This window comes from Sus scrofa, chromosome 9 (genome assembly GCF_054392235.1).
Source record: "Sus scrofa isolate SSC_HxYL_T2T_F1_AM1 chromosome 9, Sscrofa_HxYL_maternal_Yorkshire_Landrace_v2.0, whole genome shotgun sequence".
Lineage (NCBI taxonomy): Eukaryota > Metazoa > Chordata > Mammalia > Artiodactyla > Suidae > Sus > Sus scrofa.
In genome coordinates, this window is record NC_139391.1 from 53,312,314 (window position 1) to 53,330,996 (window position 18,683).

The window sequence follows — 18,683 nt, forward strand, 5'->3', positions numbered from 1 at the left end:
CCACCTTTATGGGAAATGTAGTTCTAAGAGCCAGGAATTCCCGCTTGAGGCTGAAATCTGCCTAATGTTTTCTAGTTTGGCCACCAACAAGGCAGAATCTGGGGCATGCGATAGGATAAGAGTAAAAGATAGGATTAATTCTAGTGTGCTAAAATAACAGAAAAGTAAAATTTTCAAATAGCCGTTATCTTTACATGAAAACTGAAAGAAACTGGCCTGATTTTATAGGTACTTAAATTAGTACAAAGTTGCTCTTGAGAATCAAAAACATTTACAATTAAATTGAATCCACATGAAAAGGCTGAAAAGAAATACGACGATCTCAAACGATTGAGATGTCTGAGAGTGACCAGAGATGGGGAGTCTTGCTTCAGCACCACGGAGAGATCATAACACGGTTTTTGTTAGGACCAGAAATGCTGATCCAGATCTCAAGATTCCAGTTAGAAAACTGGAAGAAAAATAAAGTCCGGTTCTTTTGTCCAAATTTAGCAATCATTAGTGCAAGGAATCGATCTATCTGCAAGGATTACGCAGGTACAGGTGGGAGGTGAAGATTGTACCGAAAGGAAAACCGTTTTCTCCGGAGTACTTTAGCAAGAGGCACCTATCAGAATTAAACTGAAAAAACCAGCCTGTGGAAACATTACAGGTATCCAATAACAGGGACAATAGCTAGAACTTGAACGAGTTTACTTCCTCTCTGCATCTGTCGCATTCGAATGCATTTGTCAGGTGAAACACACCCATTCTGAGTCTCCACTTTCCTATGCAATTCGCTAGGCTTTCTAACACCTTGCAGTGAAGAAACGGAAGTTTGGGGGGTAGGAGGACGCGGGCGTGAGAGCTTGAAGTATGGTGCAGGGATCCTGCCTCACCACCAGGAGACTAATCTGTGGAGAAGATGGTGGGGTAAGAGAGGTAAGACTCTCGAATCTGTGCAAAGACTACTGCCTAAGGCTTACAGTCCTGCTACTGTTGACTTAGCATAGGTCGGCCGCAGGTGTGCTTTCACAGCGATAGCGTCCAGGCCGGGTTTCTAACGCCTGGTGCAGGTAGGGGGCTGATCCAACAGAAACCTTGCTGCAGGAGGATCTCTACAGCCCGCTCCCTCGGCCTGCGCCCCACCCCCCACTCCTCTCCCGACTCCTCCCACTTCCCCAGAGCTCCCGCGCCTGCGCGCGGCGGGTGTTTTCCCTATACCCCCGCGCCGCCCTCAGAAGAAAGATAATTGGCCGCTGGGTGGGGCCCGGCACCGCCTCGCGCCTGGTGTGGTCGCACGTGCTGGGGCGGAAGCCGAGATCACAGCTATGGCGTCGTTACTTTGGGGAGGCGACGCCGGGGCTGCGGAGAGCGAGCGGCTGAACCGCCACGTAACCGCCAATGAGCCGGGGAGGGCAAGGGGGCGGGGGCTAGAACAGCACTCTCAGAGGAAAATGTGCAGGGGAGGGGAAGGGGGAGCCCCGCTAGCGTTTTGGAGTGGGCTGTCAAATGGCAGAGGGGAGATGTGGCAAGGATTTGGAAGAGGCCCACGGGAGAGGCGACCCTGAGAGAAATAAGACCTTTGGTTTGAAAGGGCAAAATGAAGACACCTGCGGGAGGGAAAGCAGCTGGTAACCCCGGCTAGACGCTGAGTTTTCTGCTCTCTTGATTTGACATTGAGCCTCAGTAGCTTCCATCTCATCTACCAACTCGCTTTCTATCTACCATACCTTCTGCTGTGACTCCCAAGGAGTGTCACATTTAGACTAGAGGCTAATAAAGAGGATCTTCATTTACAGGGGCAGCAGAAAGTCTCCAGTTTTAGGATAATTCATATGGGACACCTCTTCCCGAAAGGAATTCATTAATACGTAACATTGCAAAGGAAAAAGTATTGGCATGGTCTTCCCTGCCTCCCCTCTGGCCCCTGTTAGGGGGTAGCACTGGGCTGCTTGATGGCTTGCTTCCTAAGGTTGACTGAAATTTGTATCTTTCAATAGTTTTCAAACCTCATCCACCCCCCGAAGAACCTTCGGGGTATTAAGAATACTACTGTCCCAAACGTAGGTGAGTAAAGCAAACTGGCCTCGACTCATTAAAAAGCATTGCTTTCCTCATGTCCCTGGCAACCTGGGCTCCCTTAATTTAACATTCAAGGCCGACCACTACTTTCACCATCTTTTTACCCACTCCTCCACTGCTTAGTTCTTCCTGATGTGCACTCTATAGAATGAGCAAGGGGAACTGGGACAATACAGTCTACATTTCTGCTTAGCAATTGTCTTTACAGTTGTTTCTCTTCCATCCTTGTAGATGGTTCTGTTAATAACACTGAAGAAGATGATGAAGAAGATGTAGGTAGGAAATAAATTCATTTGCGTGTATTTACTGGCATTCTTTTACTGGTTTCAGTTACTTATGACTTTCACACTGTGAATAATATCTTAATTGGAAAAGAACCATCTGCGGGTCTGTTTTCTTTATGAATATGAATATTAGAAGAAATGTTAACTTAGCAGTGAGGATTATTTCTTTAGAGGAAGTTGAAATCAAATATATGGGAATGGGTTAGGAATTTTCAGCCGGCAAGGAAAAATTAGGTCTGGTGGCAGTGGATATTGTCTTACTTGAGGTTAGAGGCTGGTGTAGCTGCAGAGCATAAGAAACTGGATCCTCATTGGGGAAAAAAAAAAAAAAAAGAATTTTCAGTGCTGTGTCATTCTTTCTAGAACCTTCTTTAAGAAGAAAAATGAGAGTAGGAGCACTTGCTTAATATACAACCACTGAGTGGAAGGAAGCAACTTATTAGATGGCAGTCAGGAGGCTTGACTTTCCCCCTGCAATATCCCTTTTTTCAATCCTTGCTTTTCTAGTGGATTTGGCAGCTAATTCACTCTTAAACAAGTTAATCCGGCAGTCCTTAGTAGAATCCAGTCACCGAGTTGAAGTCTTACAAAAGGATCCCAGCTCTCCACTCTACTCAGTGAAAACATTTGAAGAGCTGCGGCTGTGAGTATTTTTACATCAAGTGTAGGAAATGCCGGAAAACATTGAACAGAACAAACTAATCTGCTAATAATAAAAACCATCTTCATGTTCTAATATTCAATATTCAAATGAGATGTGGACATTTTGCATGCAGTGAAAATACATCTCAAAGAGGAACTCTAGGGCATCTAAACTGTGCAACTTGAGAACATTTTTGATGGTAAAATACTTGAACCTTGCTGGGCTGAGAGGGCTAGATAAGCTAGACACAGCCTTATTGCTGCTTACCACACCAGAACACAGATAGCAGAGATTTTTCATGGCCTGGAGTTCCTGTTGTGGCCAAGCAGGTTAAGAACCTGACATAGGGTCCATGAGGATGCAGGTTTGATCCCTGGCCTTGCTCAAGGGGTTAAGGATCCCGTATTGCCACAAGCTGGGGCTTAGACCTGCAGCTGCAGTTACAATTTGACCCCTAGCCCAAGAACTTCCATATTGCCATAGGTGCAGCCATAAAAAGAAAAAAAAAATTCGTAGCCCAAATATCCTCCCATATCCCTTTGAGATAAGTTACAACTTTTACCTTCCTAATTATGTCTTATTTTAAATGGTATTTAAATGAGTAACTTTTCCAAATGAGTTTGCATTTCCTAGGAGTTTATCAGTTGGCATTAATGAAATGTAATTGTTAACAGAGAGAGTTACTGATACGAACTTATGTAAGGGGTCAGAAATCCAAAATCCCAGTGTCTGTTTTCTAAGTAGAAGGAGAAGCTTACCTGTGATTAAAATTTGGCTGTCAGTAATCTATCTATTAATCTACCAATTAAGCGCATCCAAAATGTGCACATCATTGTGTGGAAGTGTTCCAGCCTACTTCACTTTATTTTCTTTCTAACGTCTATCACAAGACCCCAGGAAAGACGCATTTAAGAATACTGGCTCAGAATGAGATAATGTGTCTTCTGCTCCTTGAGAGAATTGATATAAGAATCACCTAAATTAAATGTCTTCTCTGAAAATTGACATTTTTCATTGATTTAAAAAAGTAAATGGAAGTTCCCTTGTGGCTCAGCAGGTTAAGGATCAGGCGTTGCTGCAACTGTGGCACAGGTCACAACTGTGACTTGGATTGGATCCCTGGCCTTAGGAACTTCCACATGTTGAGGGTGCAGCAAAAAGGAAGGAAGGAACGATAAATTTCACTTAGTTTTCAGCTCATGTGGAAAATATAACTCTCCTGGAAAATCAATATAGTTCTATCAGAATAGTTTTTCCTTTTCCTTTTCTTGATTCAGCAGACAGTCCAATGCCAGGCCCTTATTGCTGTCCTTGGCCTAAGCTTATGACCTAACTTATTATTTTTAGTGGTCCAACTGTACAGGCATGATTGTGTATGTTTGGGAATTGAGGTATAGATTGTATATTTCTAAACTCCTTTTTATATTCAATTGCAAAGTAGCCTAAGTAGAAATGCACCTTTCAGGTTTGTGTTTCTGAGGCTACTGACCAATCACAGGCTTTAAGTATTCGGTTTTTTTTTTTTTTTTTTTTTGACAGAAAGGAAGAGTTACTAAAAGGGATCTATGCAATGGGATTTAACAGACCATCCAAAATTCAAGAGATGGCGCTCCCTATGATGCTGGCACACCCGTGAGTTTCCAGAGTAGTGGTATGCCAACTTGGGAATTTTTAGTCTCATAGTTCGTTTATGCCTATCTCTTCTTTTCTACAGACCACAGAACCTCATAGCCCAGAGCCAGTCTGGAACAGGAAAGACAGCTGCTTTTGTCTTGGCAATGCTAAGCAGAGTTAATGCCTTGGAATTGTTTCCACAGGTAAGGAAAGGCTGAGAGAAAGATGGGAATGCTTGCAATGCCAATGATACTTTAGTAATGGGCACTTTTGCGGCAATGACGCAGTGATATTTGGAATAGACGTGCTTTCATAAAATCATTGAGTGCTGGGCAGCAGTATGGGGCCAGGACTGAGAATACAAGCTTTATAGTTTGGTTCCAATCCCAATCTCTCACTTTACCAGGAACGTCTTAGGCAAGTTAGTAAATCTTTCTGAGTATGTTTTCTTGTCTATAAAGATAACATTCTATGAAGGTATGGATTATAGTTGTTTTGTTCACCCTTGAACCCTAACACTGAGCACAGTTCTGGCTTATAGAAACCAACCATTAAACATTGAATGAATGAATGGATGAATGCTTGCTTCATAGGATTGTGGTGTAAATTGAGTGAAATAATATACATTTTTAGCACTGTGCTCTAAACAAAATGAGCACCTAGTAGTGACAACTAGATGGCTATAGATCACCTGGTCCCTCTCACTCATTTAGCAGAGGAGGAAAATGAAGCTTGGAGAGGGAAAAGTCACACATAAGATCATAGTTGTCAGTGAGTGACTAAGCAGGGCCTGGAACTGAGCTTGCCCTTCTCTCAGCCTAGTTTCCACTCATGGAAAGTATCTGGTGATCTTTCCCTCTTTCTCCAGCCTGTACTCATCAATTTGTTTGACAAACTGGGAATGCCAGTTTTGGGTGCCCTCAAAGCTGTGGGGAAACAAAAGTTTACAGCAACAAAATATTCTAGTCAATCCAAATCTCCCATTTCACTCTGAGCCTTTTCCTCTATAAATTTTAATTGTATTTCAGAATTGCATGATGACTGTTACGAACCTTTCTCCTTTCCACTTCTCTCCCTCTCAGTGCCTCTGCCTGGCTCCTACTTATGAATTGGCTCTGCAAACTGGCCGTGTGGTGGAACGGATGGGGAGATTCTGTGTGGATGTTCAAGTGATGTACGCCATTCGAGGAAATCGAAGTATGTACCAGCAAGCCAGTCCTGGCTGATATTGTAATTCCTGACTCTACCACTAAGACACGTGGTATATACCTTCTCTGCTTTTTCGCCTCTAAAATGGGGTCTATAATGGCACCTGTATCATAGAGTTGTTACTGGACGAACAGCTAAATGAAATGAAATGAAATAGCTAAAACACTGTGCACACCCTGGCACATGACAATGACCCAGTAAGTGTTAGCTGCATCATTCCCCACATCCCAAAAGAGGATGCTTTTGCCTGTTCTTTTCTGTGAGGCTCAGTTGTTTTGTGCAGAACCACTTTTATTGTTTTCCTTTCTCATTAAAGGATTATATGTGTATAGTGAAAAAAAATCTAAATTGCAGAAACACAGGGAATTCAAAGGTAGAAGTGAAAGTTGTTCTTCCTTTCAAAAACCTATTTCCCAAGACAGCTAAGGTTTTGTTAACAAATCTTTGTTCTTTTGTTTTTGACTGTTTATAAAAATGGGAGCATTTTTTCCCATACTGTTCAAAATCTTACATGTTTGAAACATCTTTCCATGTCAGTACGTATAGCCCCAGCTCATTCTTTTGACTCACTGTGTAATATTCCATCATTTATTTCATGTAACCTGCTGAGTGACATTTTGATTGTTTCCATTTGAGGAAGTAGGGCTTTCATGCTGTGCTAGTGTTTCTATAGGACAATGGCAATGCTGCGGGGGCTTTTCATGTGGTTGTGGGGTGGAATCAAATATGCAACCCTTGGAGTCCCAGTCATGGCTCAGTGGTTAATGAATCTGCCTAGGAACCATGAGGTTGCAGGTTTGATCCCTGGCCTCGCTTGGTGGGTTAAGGATCCGGCCTTGCCATGAGCTGTGGTGTAGGTTGCAGATGCAGCTCAGATCTCACGTTGCTGTGGCTGGGGTGTAGACCTGCAGCAACAGCTGATTAGACCCCTAGCCTGGGAACCTCCATATGCCAAGGGTGTGGCCCTAGAAAAGACAAAAAAAAAAAAAAAAAAAAGGAACCAAATATGTAACACTGTTATCATTACCATAAACCTAAAAACTCTGGAATTTATCCTAAAGCTCTGCAAAATCAAAAACCCACAAAGACCCTCAGGGTTTGCACTGGTAAAACCATTATGAAATACGCTGTGTTGCCAGCATTGTGGACTGTTAGAGTGGTTTGCATCTGAAGGAGGCCTTCAAACCCTTTTCTCCCTAGTTCCCAGAGGCACTGACATCACCAAACAGATTATAATTGGCACTCCTGGGACTGTCCTAGATTGGTGTTTCAAGCGAAAATTAATTGATTTGACTAAGATTCGTGTGTTTGTCCTGGATGAAGCAGATGTGATGATCGACACACAAGGATTCTCAGACCAAAGCATTCGTATTCAAAGGTAATCTTCCCATCCATCCTTTTTTTCCTGGATCTTCTGTCCAGATGAGGGATTTCATTTGTCTGCTGCTTCTAATTGTCTTCACTGCTTATTCCTCACTTCCTTCATCTTTAAAACAAGTTTGGAGAAGCTCCCATTGTGGCTTAGTGGGTTAAGAACCCAATATAGTGTCCATAAAGATGCAGGTTCAATCCTTGGCCTTGCTCAGTGGGTTAAGGATCCAGAGTTGCTATGGCTATGGTGTAGGTTGGCAGCTGCAGCTCTTTGTTTATGCCTAGTCTGGGAACTTCCATATGCTGCAAGTATGACCGTAAAATAAATACATAGATAATTATATTTAAATAAAATAAATAGATAATTAGATTAAAATAGATAAAATAATTAAATAGATAATTAGATTAAAATAAAATAAAACAAATTCTTATGATTTTCACCAGCTCAACAGGTCTTCAGCCTGCTGTAATTTCCTAATTTTTTCAGCTTCTAATCTTTGACTGCTTTGCTTTTGTGCCACAGGATTACAGATCGAAACCATATAGTGGGTCTGCACCAAATTTTGCTAATAGTCTTATATTTCGAGCACAATTCTAAAAAGAATTGATTAAAACTTGATAGTGCTATTGTGAGGACACAGTAACCTGGGATCAGGAGACTAGTGTTCTAGTCCTGATTTTGCCTGTGGATATTAAATAAATCTCAATTTCCTAGGCTCCTCTCCCAGGATCACCAAGAGGCTTAAAATTTAAGATTATCTGGCTAAACCTGAGGTTTACTGTATCAGAATTTCTGGGAGTGGGCTTCAGGAATCTGTATCACTTATTTTTATTTATTTATTTATCTTATTTATTTTTCTTTTGAGGGCTACACCCGCGGCATATGGAGATTCCCAGGCTAGGGGTCCAATTGGAGCTATAGCTGCTGGCCTACGCTACAGCCACAGCAATGCAGGATCTGAGCTATGTCTGTGGCCTACACCACAGCTCACGGCAATGGCAGATCCTTAATCCACTTGAGAAAAGCCAGGGATCGAACCCTTAATCTCATGGTTCCTTGTCAGATTTGTTTCGCTGGACCACAACGGGAACTCCTGAATTTTTCAAATTCAAGTGCCTAAGAGATGTGGGAGTATATTTTGTGTTGCTGTGATTTGACACATCACTTGATGTAGGCATTAAAGTTCCCCCACGTGTTCACCCACAGGATGTTTTACTTGCATCCTCTGAACCAGGAAATGTAACTTCATTCAGTTTCATAGGGACATCAAGGGAAGGATATAGTCATGTGTTTCCCTTTGTATGGTATCACCAAGCTAATTCAGCATCCACTGTTGCCAGCTGAGCACTGGTGTGCTTGGAGGAGACCAAAACCCCTTAGTTTAGAGGTATTGCCTCTCTCAATCTGAATTTGTGTGATTCACTTTCTATATAGGCATCCCTTCTCTGCCACACCTAGTCCCAAACTTGTCCCTTCATTTGTGCAAGATGCTCTGTTCCCATTATTTATCTCTTTAACCCAGTTGAATGTGTCCCTCCATCTGTCACTAAAATAACACAGTCAGGTACCTTTTTCTGTCCTTTTGGATCACACTGGCATTGTCCTCTGTTTCTTTTTCATAGCTTCCTTTTCTTGTGTTAATGGATGTGACATATCCGTAACACCATAAAGGTACATGGATATCTACAGTTATCTCTTGAAGGATATTAATTATAGTATTGAAATTTTTTTCTCAACACCTGTATTACCTGTTTCATTTTGCTTGTTGGCTAGAGTCTCTGTCTTCACGGCAGGCCTTTCCTCCTCATATCTGGTGATACTGGACTAGCCTTTCACACTCTGAGCTGAGGAACTAGAAGGCTTATTGACAGCTCAGTGTGCATGGTTGGGGCTTATAACTTAGAAGCTTTACTTTAATATGATTGTCACCTGGAGGTATGTAATGTCTCTAATTTCCTTCCTGGGACATTCAGTTGCTGGCATCCTGGAAGCAGGGCTGGGGAATGGACTGAGAAGGGTCTACCATTCAGTATGTGTGTTTTTGCTTGATACCCTATTTCAGTGCTCTGCTACCCTCACATTCTACTGAGACTCTTCTGCTTGTACATGCTTAGCTGCCCAAGTAAGGTGGGTCCAGTTACTCCTCATATATGTTTTCAGCCAGCCTTCCTATTTAAAAAATTTTGGCCAAAGATCCAGCAAGACTCCCTTCTTGCCATCCCTTACCAGTAAGTTGATATGTTTAAATAGAGCAGTAAATGAAAGATGCAGAAATCCAGGAAAGATTTAATAGTCAAAAAGGGCTTTCTACTCAAGAGAATATAAAGTAAAATTAGAGTATGTATGTTGGTTGTTCATCTGTACATTGTTCAGTTTTCCTTACTTTTGCTTAAAATACATTAAATCACAGCACTAATAAAAATATAATGCAAATCAGGTGTATAATTTAAAATTTTCTGGAGTTCCCATTGTGGCTCAGCAGGTTAAGAATCCAACTAGTATCCATGAGGATGCAGGTTCAATCCCTGACCTCCCTCAGTGGGTTACAGGATCCAGCATTGCTGCAAGCTGCGGTTTAAGTCACAGACACAGCTTTGGTCCTGCATTGCTGTGGCTGTGACATAGGCTGCAGCTCTGATTTGACCCCTAGCCTGAGAACTTCCATATGCTGTGGGTGTGACCCTAAAAAGATAATAAATAAAAATAAATAAGTAAATAAATAAATAAATTTTTCTGATAGCCACCTTAAAAAAAAAGAAACAGGTGAAATTCATGTTATAGTATCTTTTCTTTAACCTGAATATCAAAAATAGCTTCCTAACAAGGAATCAGTGTTAGCAACATAAAAATTATTAATGAGCCCATCTGTCCTAAGAAGAAGATTGGCATGAAAACCTCCAAACCCTCCGGAACACTTACTTACCTAGTCTTCACTCTGGAGCCCCACATTCAGCTTATTCATTTTCCCAAATTCCTGGTGGGAAGGAGGGACTTTACCACAGCATAGTCATTGCTGCAGTGCACACTGGCCCCAGGGCAGGATTCAGGGTTGAGACAGCTGAGGCAGTAGGCATCAAGTGCTGGAAGCTGCCCCCAGGAGAGTGACAGGCATGGCAGCCGGGTGATGGCCTTCCTCTGCCCTCTCTTACAGAGCTTTACCCTCTGGGTGCCAGATGCTCCTCTTTTCAGCGACCTTTGAAGACTCTGTGTGGCAGTTTGCTGAGCGAATCATTCCTGACCCTAATGTGATAAAGTTACGAAAAGAGGAGCTGACCCTGAACAACATCCGACAGTATTATGTATTGTGTGGGAATAGGAAAGACAAGTATCAAGCTCTGTGCAACATCTATGGAGGCATCACCATTGGCCAGGCCATCATCTTCTGCCAGGTAATCCTGAGCTCGTCTTCCTCATGCCCAGACCTCCCTGCAGGCAGAGGCAGGGGCAGTAAGACTAGTAAGTGCCATAGAGCTGGGCACCATGGTCTCAGCACTTTTTGTATATTATGCTGTTTAATCTTCAGAGCAATTCTGAGTGGAAATTGTCTTTGTTTTAGGGGTAAAACTTAGAAAGGTTAAGTAATGGAATAGGTCTTCAATGTGAACAGAGGGCATCCTTCTTTTAGAAGGATTGCTTCTAACATTTCCCCATTTAGGTTGATGTGTATCATAGGGTTTTCATAGATACACATCAGGTTAAGAATATTATTTTCTCAGAGTTCCTAACCCAACCTGGAGTTAAAAACCCGACTAGTACCCATGAGGATGTGGGTTCAATCCCTTGCCTCTCAGTGGGTTAAGGATTGGGCGTTGCCATGAGCTGTGGTGTAGGTTACAGATGCAGTTCGGATCCTCAGTTGCAGTGGCTGTGGTATAGGCAGTTCCGATTTGAACCCTAGCCTGGGTACTTCCATATGCCTCAGGTGGTGCGGCCCTTTAAAAAAAAAAAAAAAGAGAGAGACAGAGACAAAAAGAAAATTCTTTTCTCTTCCTAACTTACTTACTATGAGCAAGGTAACCACTCAATTACTCACTATTAATAGCCTCTTATGTTTCTTTTCATATTTACTTTTCTTATCTGACGTTTTTCATGTTCTCATCTTGGTTGTATTTTCTCATTACCATGTGGCCACCAGCAGCTCCACAAGAGTGGGATCTCACCTGTCTCACTGACCTGCCTGCCCCACCCACCCCATACCCCCAACACAGGACAGCCCTGGAAACGCACTTGTAAAGGAAAGCTCAGCTCTGCCCAACCAGACCAGCCATGTAACCTTGAGCAGATTGCTTAGTGGTTTTAAGCTCTGAGTTTATTTTTTAGTTTTTTAAATGACATTGGGTATCTACTTCATCGAATTATTATGAAAGCAGCTGAGCATGATGCAGGTAAAGGCTTTAGCAAGGTTAACATTATCAGGTTACCTCATTTGTGGTCAGACAACCAGGAGGGGTGGGCAAGTGCCTTATTCTGTTTCATGGCTGAGAAGCTGAGCTCTGACAGGTGGAGAGGATGTGACCGTTAGAAGCACCGGGGGTGGGGGGTGGGGAGGGAGAATTCCCTGTCACATTCAAAGGTCCTTCTAGGCAGAACTCCTCTGCAGCCCTCCTGGCTCCCCTGCCTGCAGACATGAGCGCTGCACACACAGCCAGGCTGCTTTAACTTGGGTGCTGTGCTGGGTTTTGATTTTCATGCAGACTCGTCGAAATGCCAAATGGTTGACTGTGGAGATGATGCAGGATGGCCACCAAGTGTCTTTGTTAAGCGGAGAGCTGACTGTGGATCAGCGAGCTGCCATCATTCAGAGGTTTCGGGATGGAAAGGAGAAAGTTCTTATAACGACCAACGTCTGTGCTAGAGGTGTGTGTGTGTGCGCGCGCGCGTGTGTGCGAGCCCGCGAGCACTCTTAAGGTGAAGTTTATTGAGGTTCCATTTACAATGAAAATTCACTCTTTTTAAGGATATGGTTCAGTGAGTTTTAGCAAACAAATATAGTCACATGCCCATCACTGTAATCAAAATACGGAACATTTCCATTTCCCCTCCAAGTTGCCTTACACTCCTTTGCAAATCAGTTTCTGCAACTAATGGCCCCTGACAACTACTGACCAAATTTCTCTGTATTTTTGTTTCTTCCAAAATGATATATAAGTTAAATCATATGATTAGTAGCCTTTGTGTCCACCTTGTTCCACTTGACATAACACTTTGGGATTCATCAGTGTTGTTACATGTATCAGTGGGTCTTTCCGTTTTACTGCTAAGTAGTGTTCCACTGACTGTGTGTGCCACGGTTCATCCATTCACCAGATGATAAACATTTGGATTGTTTACAGCTTGGGGCTGTCTTGAATAAAGCTGTAATAAACATTCATGTATAGGGTTTATGTAGACATATGTTTTCATTCTCTTGGGTGAATACCTAGGAATAGGATTTCTGGGTCATATGGCAAGTGTATATTTAGCTCTGCAGGAAACCGCAAAACTCTTTTCCTAAAGTGGCATCTTGCATTTCCACCAGCAATGCAGGAGAGTTCCGATTGTTCTGCATCCCTGTCAGTAACTGGTATTGACACTCTTTTTTCATTTGAACCTTTCTAGTAGATGTATGTGGTGTCTTGTGTTTTTAACTTGTGTTCCCTAATGACTCATGATGTTGGTCATCTGTGAGGTGTTTTTAATTTTAAACCTGTTATCTACTGGGAAAAAAAATCTTTGTTTTTTCAAGTGGACTGCCTTCCTACCCTTCTCATTCCTCCTGTCTCCTTGCCCCATTCTCAAACCATGTTTCCTAATTTATTGCTAGTTCTACAGATGGAACTGAGGACCAGCCATGAGTGCTGAGCTTGGCACTTTGGAGGAGGAGCCTGGAAAATGATGAGGTTCCTACCACTCGAGAGTTCACTGCCTCGGCTCCTGACTCTCTAGACCAGCACTCTCCAGTAGACATTTTTGCATTAATAGAAGTCTTCTGTTCTGTGCTGTCCAGTTGGCAGCCACTAGCCATATATGGTGGCTATTAAGTGCTTGGAGTGTGCCTAGTGTGGCTGAAGAGTTGGATTTCTAATTTGAATTAATTTAAATAGCCAACATGAGGCTAATGGTTACCATATTGAACAGCACCACTCTAGACCCCATAGGAAAGAGGGCACAAAATGCTCCAGAGTCAAAGCAGAGTGCAAGGAGGACAAGGATTATGCCCCAGAGAGCTATTAATATTGGGGGATGGAAGCATTGAACTAGCACAGAAGTCTTCCTGGGGAACATGAGACGTGAAAGGTGTTGAAGGAAAAGGAGAATGCAGTTTGATGAGAGTTTACAGTTTCTCTGGGAAGTGGCAAGACTCTGACTACAGTGTTGAATTTGTCAGTCAGGAGGGAAAGAGAAGCAACTTAAGGGAGCTTGGAAGTCTTGAGTTGTTTGTACTTTATCTTTTGGGCAGTTGGACAACACAAGTGTTCTGGACATTGCTGCAGTGATCATGGTGAGGGATTAAAGGGGCAGGAGAAGAGAGGCTGGGGGTGGAAGGTGGGGGGGACCAGTCTGGAAATTGTTGTAACCATTGAGACAACAGATAAAACGACCTGACCAGAGGAATGGCCAGGGAATGGGATGGAGCTGGGGCTGCGTGGGGGTGGGGGAATGGGGACGTGAGACTGAGGGGCTTCTACTGACTCTTATCTAGCATCATAGATATACATACTGTGCAAACTGCCTGACCAATGGACCTGTTTCAGTTGTGTAAAAGCAGGTTTGATCTATAAATCGTGTCTAATAAATGAGAATTCCCTTGGCAAATGTGGTTCTTGAATAGCTGTGTCCTAAGGAAAAAGTTGCAGGACTCTGCAGTGTCCACCTTCTTCTAGGGATTGATGTGAAGCAGGTCACAATTGTTGTGAACTTTGACCTCCCTGTGAACCAAGCAGAGGAGCCAGACTATGAGACCTACCTCCACCGCATCGGGCGGACAGGCCGCTTTGGGAAAAAAGGCCTTGCCTTCAACATGATCGAGGTGGATAAGCTGCCCCTGCTGATGAAGATCCAGGACCACTTTAGTGAGTAGCACCCTTGTGGTCAGAGCTGTGTGCCTGCCCTTGTTGACAGTGACCAAGTGTGTCCCTGAGTCTCATGATAGGATGGGGGTGGGGCAGAAGCCATGGAGTAGGAGGCTTCTAATTCTCAGTGCCAGAGTTCTCACATGAGACACAGGATTCAATCATATGTGGTAGTTACAGAAAAATGGGGAAATCAAACGGAATTAATACAGGCTCAGGAGTTCCTGTCATGGCTCAGCAGTAACCCGACTATTGTACATGAGGACGCAGGCTCAGTCCCTAGCCCTGTTCAGTGGGCTAAGGATCCAGTGTTGCCATGAACTGTGGTGTAGGTTGCAGACGCGGCTCGGATTCTGAATTGCTGTGGTGTAGGCCGGCAGCTACACCTCCAATTGGATCCCTAGCCTGGGAACTTCCTAATACCATGGGTACAGCCCTAAAAAGACCCCCCCAAAAAAGGTTTGTAGACTGACTGCGCACCCTTTGGGGAAGATGATTAAGCACTCCTGTGTTAGGAGGGATGGGGGCAGAGAAAGAACCCTTAAGGTCCCTGTTGCTAAACAAAGCTCCCTGTTGCCATCCCCACCCCCCCACCCCCATGTATACACCCCCTTCACTGCTCAGCTCAGTCAGTCCCCTTCCCTGGCTCCCCTCACTGCACTCTGGCCTTTTTTCTGTCCCAGGGTATCTAGGCCTATTTTCTTGTTTGGTGCACTGATGCTGTTGGCATTAGTATTGGTATTAGTATTAGTATTAGTATTAGTATTAGTATTAGTATTAGTATTAGTATTACTTGGATACCATCCCTTCCTTATCTAATCTGGAGAGGATCCCTATCCCCATGCTTTTCCATCGAGGTGTCACTGTCTTCAGAATGTAATGTAACTGGACAGAATGAAATCTCATTTAGGCCCTGGAATAAGACAATTCTATTCTCTTTTGTTCTTTTAGACAGCAATATTAAGCAACTTGATCCTGAAGACATGGATGAAATTGAAAAGATTGAATATTGAAGACAGAACTTTATCCTTTAAAAGTATTCTGGTTTATGTGAGAATGTCCCAGTAGGTTTTGAAGGTAATTTTTTATGTTGAGCCTTTTCAACATGAAACTGTCATATGTGGCAAAATAAATGTCATGGTAGCCTTAGTTTTAAGACCTGAGGTCTTTTGAACTAAATCGATGTGAAAGCACTTGATCCTTTTGAATAAAAAAGCAAGATTATTTCTCATTCTAATCTTTTCACAGGTCAACACCTTTGTGAGGGCTACTGGGATGTTTGGGGATTTAGTTTATAGCATCTGAGCAGATCCTGCCTCTTGTGAGCATTTCACAGCACCACGAGATGGCAGTAGAATGTCACTGTTTTTGGAACTTGAGTTGGTCCAGCAAGTGAAAAGCAAAACCTCTTCAGACTCTCAGACTGCCCCTTCCAGTTCCAGTGTCTTCCCTGCCCCTCCCCACCCCTCCCCACACATATCACACTCTTATGTGTAAGTGCAGGGGAAAACCTTTACAAAGTAAAACAATTTGGAAGAGAGAACATTTTGCTTCTTTTTTAATGTTTCAGCCGACATACAGATTTCAAAATATTTTTCTATTTTACTTCTTCATGCCTTCAAATTAGAGAAGATTTAATCCAGCATCAGTTATTTAATAGTCTCTGAAAATGTGGTTTTATTATAGGTGTTCCTTAAAAAGCAGATAGTGGGGGCGGGGCGAAGCTGCTTGCCTTTGTTAAAGAGGGAGCATTTCAGGGAGCCAAAAGGTTTTGCTTTTAAGAACTTAAAGGGATATCTAAGAATCCTGGGCGTTTTCCTGCAAGTCGCATTGAGATGCTTCTCATTCCTCACATTGGCTACTAAAAAGTGAAATATGGGCTTGAGAAAACGGGGAGAAATTGATCCTCTCCCAGAAAGCCTGAGCATGTCTTGCAGCCCACAACCAGAGCTCAGGTCCCAGCTCTGTCACACCAGACTGCCACCAGAAGCTTCGGTGAAAGTACCTGCCATCCCGGCATAGGGGGATGTTTCTGGCATATCTCTTGATATTCCACATGCATGTCACCCTACCCATGTTTTATCCCTGTGAAATACATGGAAATTGTGCAGCTTCTCACTCCACACCGGATATTTATTGTGCATCCTTATGGCAAACACCAAGGAAGAGAGATGAATAAGAGGACACAGTCATTTCAGAACAAAGAGCAGAGAATCAGAATAAGCCAGTGTGATTTCAGTAATGAGCTTTGCTTGAGGAATGGGCACAGAAGAGACACCCCAACACCATCAGGCAGGCATCCCAGAGGAGAAGACACCCTGCATCTCCTTTTGCAAGAGAGAACCTAAGTTGCCTGGTACTTAGTACCCCCTTGCTGTCACCTAATGTAGGTCCACTGAGGCAGTGTTCCAGATCCGGCTCATTGCCAGAATTACCTGGAGAATTTGGGAAAATATAGCTTTCTTCCCCATACTGTACACAGAAGACTAGACTCTTAGGGAAGAGCCCAGAAGTACAGTTACAAAAGGGAGCTGAAAACATAGGTAAAGCACCAGATCCTAGGAACCACTGACTCAGGAAGGAGGCACTGGGGCAAAGAGAAGTCCTCAAGAGCAGACTCTATAAAATGTGGAGCCTCCACCTCGGAAGGTCCACCCACCTTCTCCTAATTCTATATCTGCCTTCCTCTCTGGGCTGTGATCAGCTTGTCCACTCAATACCCAGCAGCCAGCACAGCACTCAGCATATCATAGGCATTCAGTGGCACTTGTTCTGTTAATAGTCTCTTGCCATTTCGTCATTCACCAACTTTCTTCCCTGATGTTTTCCATTGTAGTTTTGAACCCCAATCATATGGCACAGGGTCAGTAAGCACAGGAAGTGTATCAAGATATTTCGTTCTCTCTTACTACTTGGGAATCGAGTTGGACTTTGCATCATAGTCAGCCGAGCACTGGGGTCTCCTGAGTAAGACATGACCACTTCCCTTACCATTCAGCACTCCAGTGGAATCTCTGCCATTACCCTCACAGAGGTCTTCAGTGGTTTCCATTTAGCAGCTGTTTCCACAGAGTCTGCAAACAGTGGGCATCCCTCCCCTTCCCCTCTGACCCTCTCCTCACTTCCCTTTGTCTCGCCACCTAGGCGGCAGAAAGCCATCCGTGTTCTGTGTGCCTCACAGCTGTCTTCACACTAACTGTCCAGTATAGAAAGTCAACATCCCAAGGCTGTTTTGCAGGGCACAGCCCCTTCCTCAGAACTGCCAGCATCTTCACATCTTCGGGCTGGGCTGGGCCAGGCCAGGGTGGTCCCTCTCTGTCGATGCCTGCCTGAGAAAGAGTAAATGGAGGAACTGGGAACAGCCAGTTGATTCCAGTGCATCTGTGAGCTGGGTTAATCAGCTGTGTATTACTTGGCACCAGATATTAAACCAAATCCATTAGGTTTATCTTGGCCAGCCTCAGACTGCGAACATATTGAAATTCCCGATTACGTAGAGCAGGGCCGGGATTTCCAGTGGGAGCTGTGAGTGAACACCTCGCCGCCGGGGGCATGGGTCCTGGATGGTAGGTGCTGGACCTGAGGCAAACGTGTGGTCCTAGTCTGGTAGGATGTCTGACAGCCCTTCTCAGGAGGGGCTGAGGAAGTGTTGATGCTCCCAGCAAAGCCCAGGCCTTGGGAGAGTTGTGGCAGCCTCTGCATGTGTGGTCAATTCTGGAAAGTCCCAGAGGATTGCTGGGGGGATGGATGATCTCCCTTCCCAGACAAGACCCCGGGGAGTGGAGCCAGTTGTGTCCAGCCTTGTTCTGTTCTTGGTCCTTGAGAGGTTCAGTCTCCTTCCTTTGGACTCAGTGGGGGCCCAGGTCAGAGAGAGGGCCCAGGTGAGACAGCACGGCTGCTCGGGTGGATGCTTCAGGGGGGTCCAGGACAAGGGGCTCTCCGTGGGCCTGTGCTTCTTTGCCTTCTGAACTCAGGGGCCTTTCTACTGCTGTCCAGACAGCCCAAAGGGCGCATTAGTTTTCCCAAGGGACTAACGGAAGAGTCAGGTCCTCTTAAATCCTACCCCCACTTCACCCTCCTCCATTCTCAAGGGAATCACCATGTGTCCTGAAGACTCTCATGATATTGTAACCCACAGACGATGACATATCACAGCCTTGCTGTGTGCTGCAGGGAACACCAGCTTTCTGTTTTGGGAACAATCCAGAAAGAACACCCCAGCATCTTCTGGCCCTTTTTTACCCATGGCTGAGAGAAGGGGTGGTGTTCTCTGTTCTCCCTCCCATCCGCTGATGCCCCCTCCCCCACAACAGACATGGAGTTCCCACTGTGGAGCAACACCAGGGTGCAGGTTTGATCCCTGGCCTGGCACAGTGGGTTAAAGAATCCAGAGTTGCTGCAACTGCGGCAAAATTCACAACTGCAGCTCAGGTCTGATCTTTGTC

The 18,683-nt window shown here is 44.2% G+C and overlaps 2 protein-coding genes across 9 annotated transcripts in view; both read left to right on the plus strand.

Moving 5' to 3' along the window:
• ST3GAL4 (ST3 beta-galactoside alpha-2,3-sialyltransferase 4) overlaps nucleotides 1–18,683 on the plus strand; it is a 1,054,305-nt gene that overhangs the window by 598,694 nt on the left and 436,928 nt on the right. The gene's annotated exons all lie outside the window — the stretch shown is intronic.
• DDX25 (DEAD-box helicase 25) lies at nucleotides 20–15,781 on the plus strand. Of its 8 annotated transcripts, none has more exons than XR_014815561.1 (13): nucleotides 1,164–1,373; nucleotides 1,983–2,049; nucleotides 2,296–2,340; nucleotides 2,856–2,991; nucleotides 4,531–4,623; nucleotides 4,706–4,808; nucleotides 5,688–5,802; nucleotides 7,015–7,192; nucleotides 10,338–10,575; nucleotides 11,881–12,043; nucleotides 14,050–14,238; nucleotides 15,190–15,315; nucleotides 15,487–15,781. XR_014815561.1 is itself a non-coding variant. In XM_021063097.2 (12 exons), the coding sequence occupies exons 1-12, from the start codon at nucleotides 1,311–1,313 to the stop codon at nucleotides 15,249–15,251; spliced, it is 1,452 nt and encodes a 483-aa protein (XP_020918756.1). In that variant the 5' UTR covers nucleotides 1,164–1,310; the 3' UTR covers nucleotides 15,252–15,472. The 8 variants fall into 8 exon arrangements, 5 of the variants coding, with proteins under 5 accessions (XP_020918759.1, XP_020918758.1, XP_020918756.1 ...); XR_014815562.1 differs by having other exon boundaries at nucleotides 7,075–7,192; XR_014815563.1 differs by lacking the exon at nucleotides 2,856–2,991.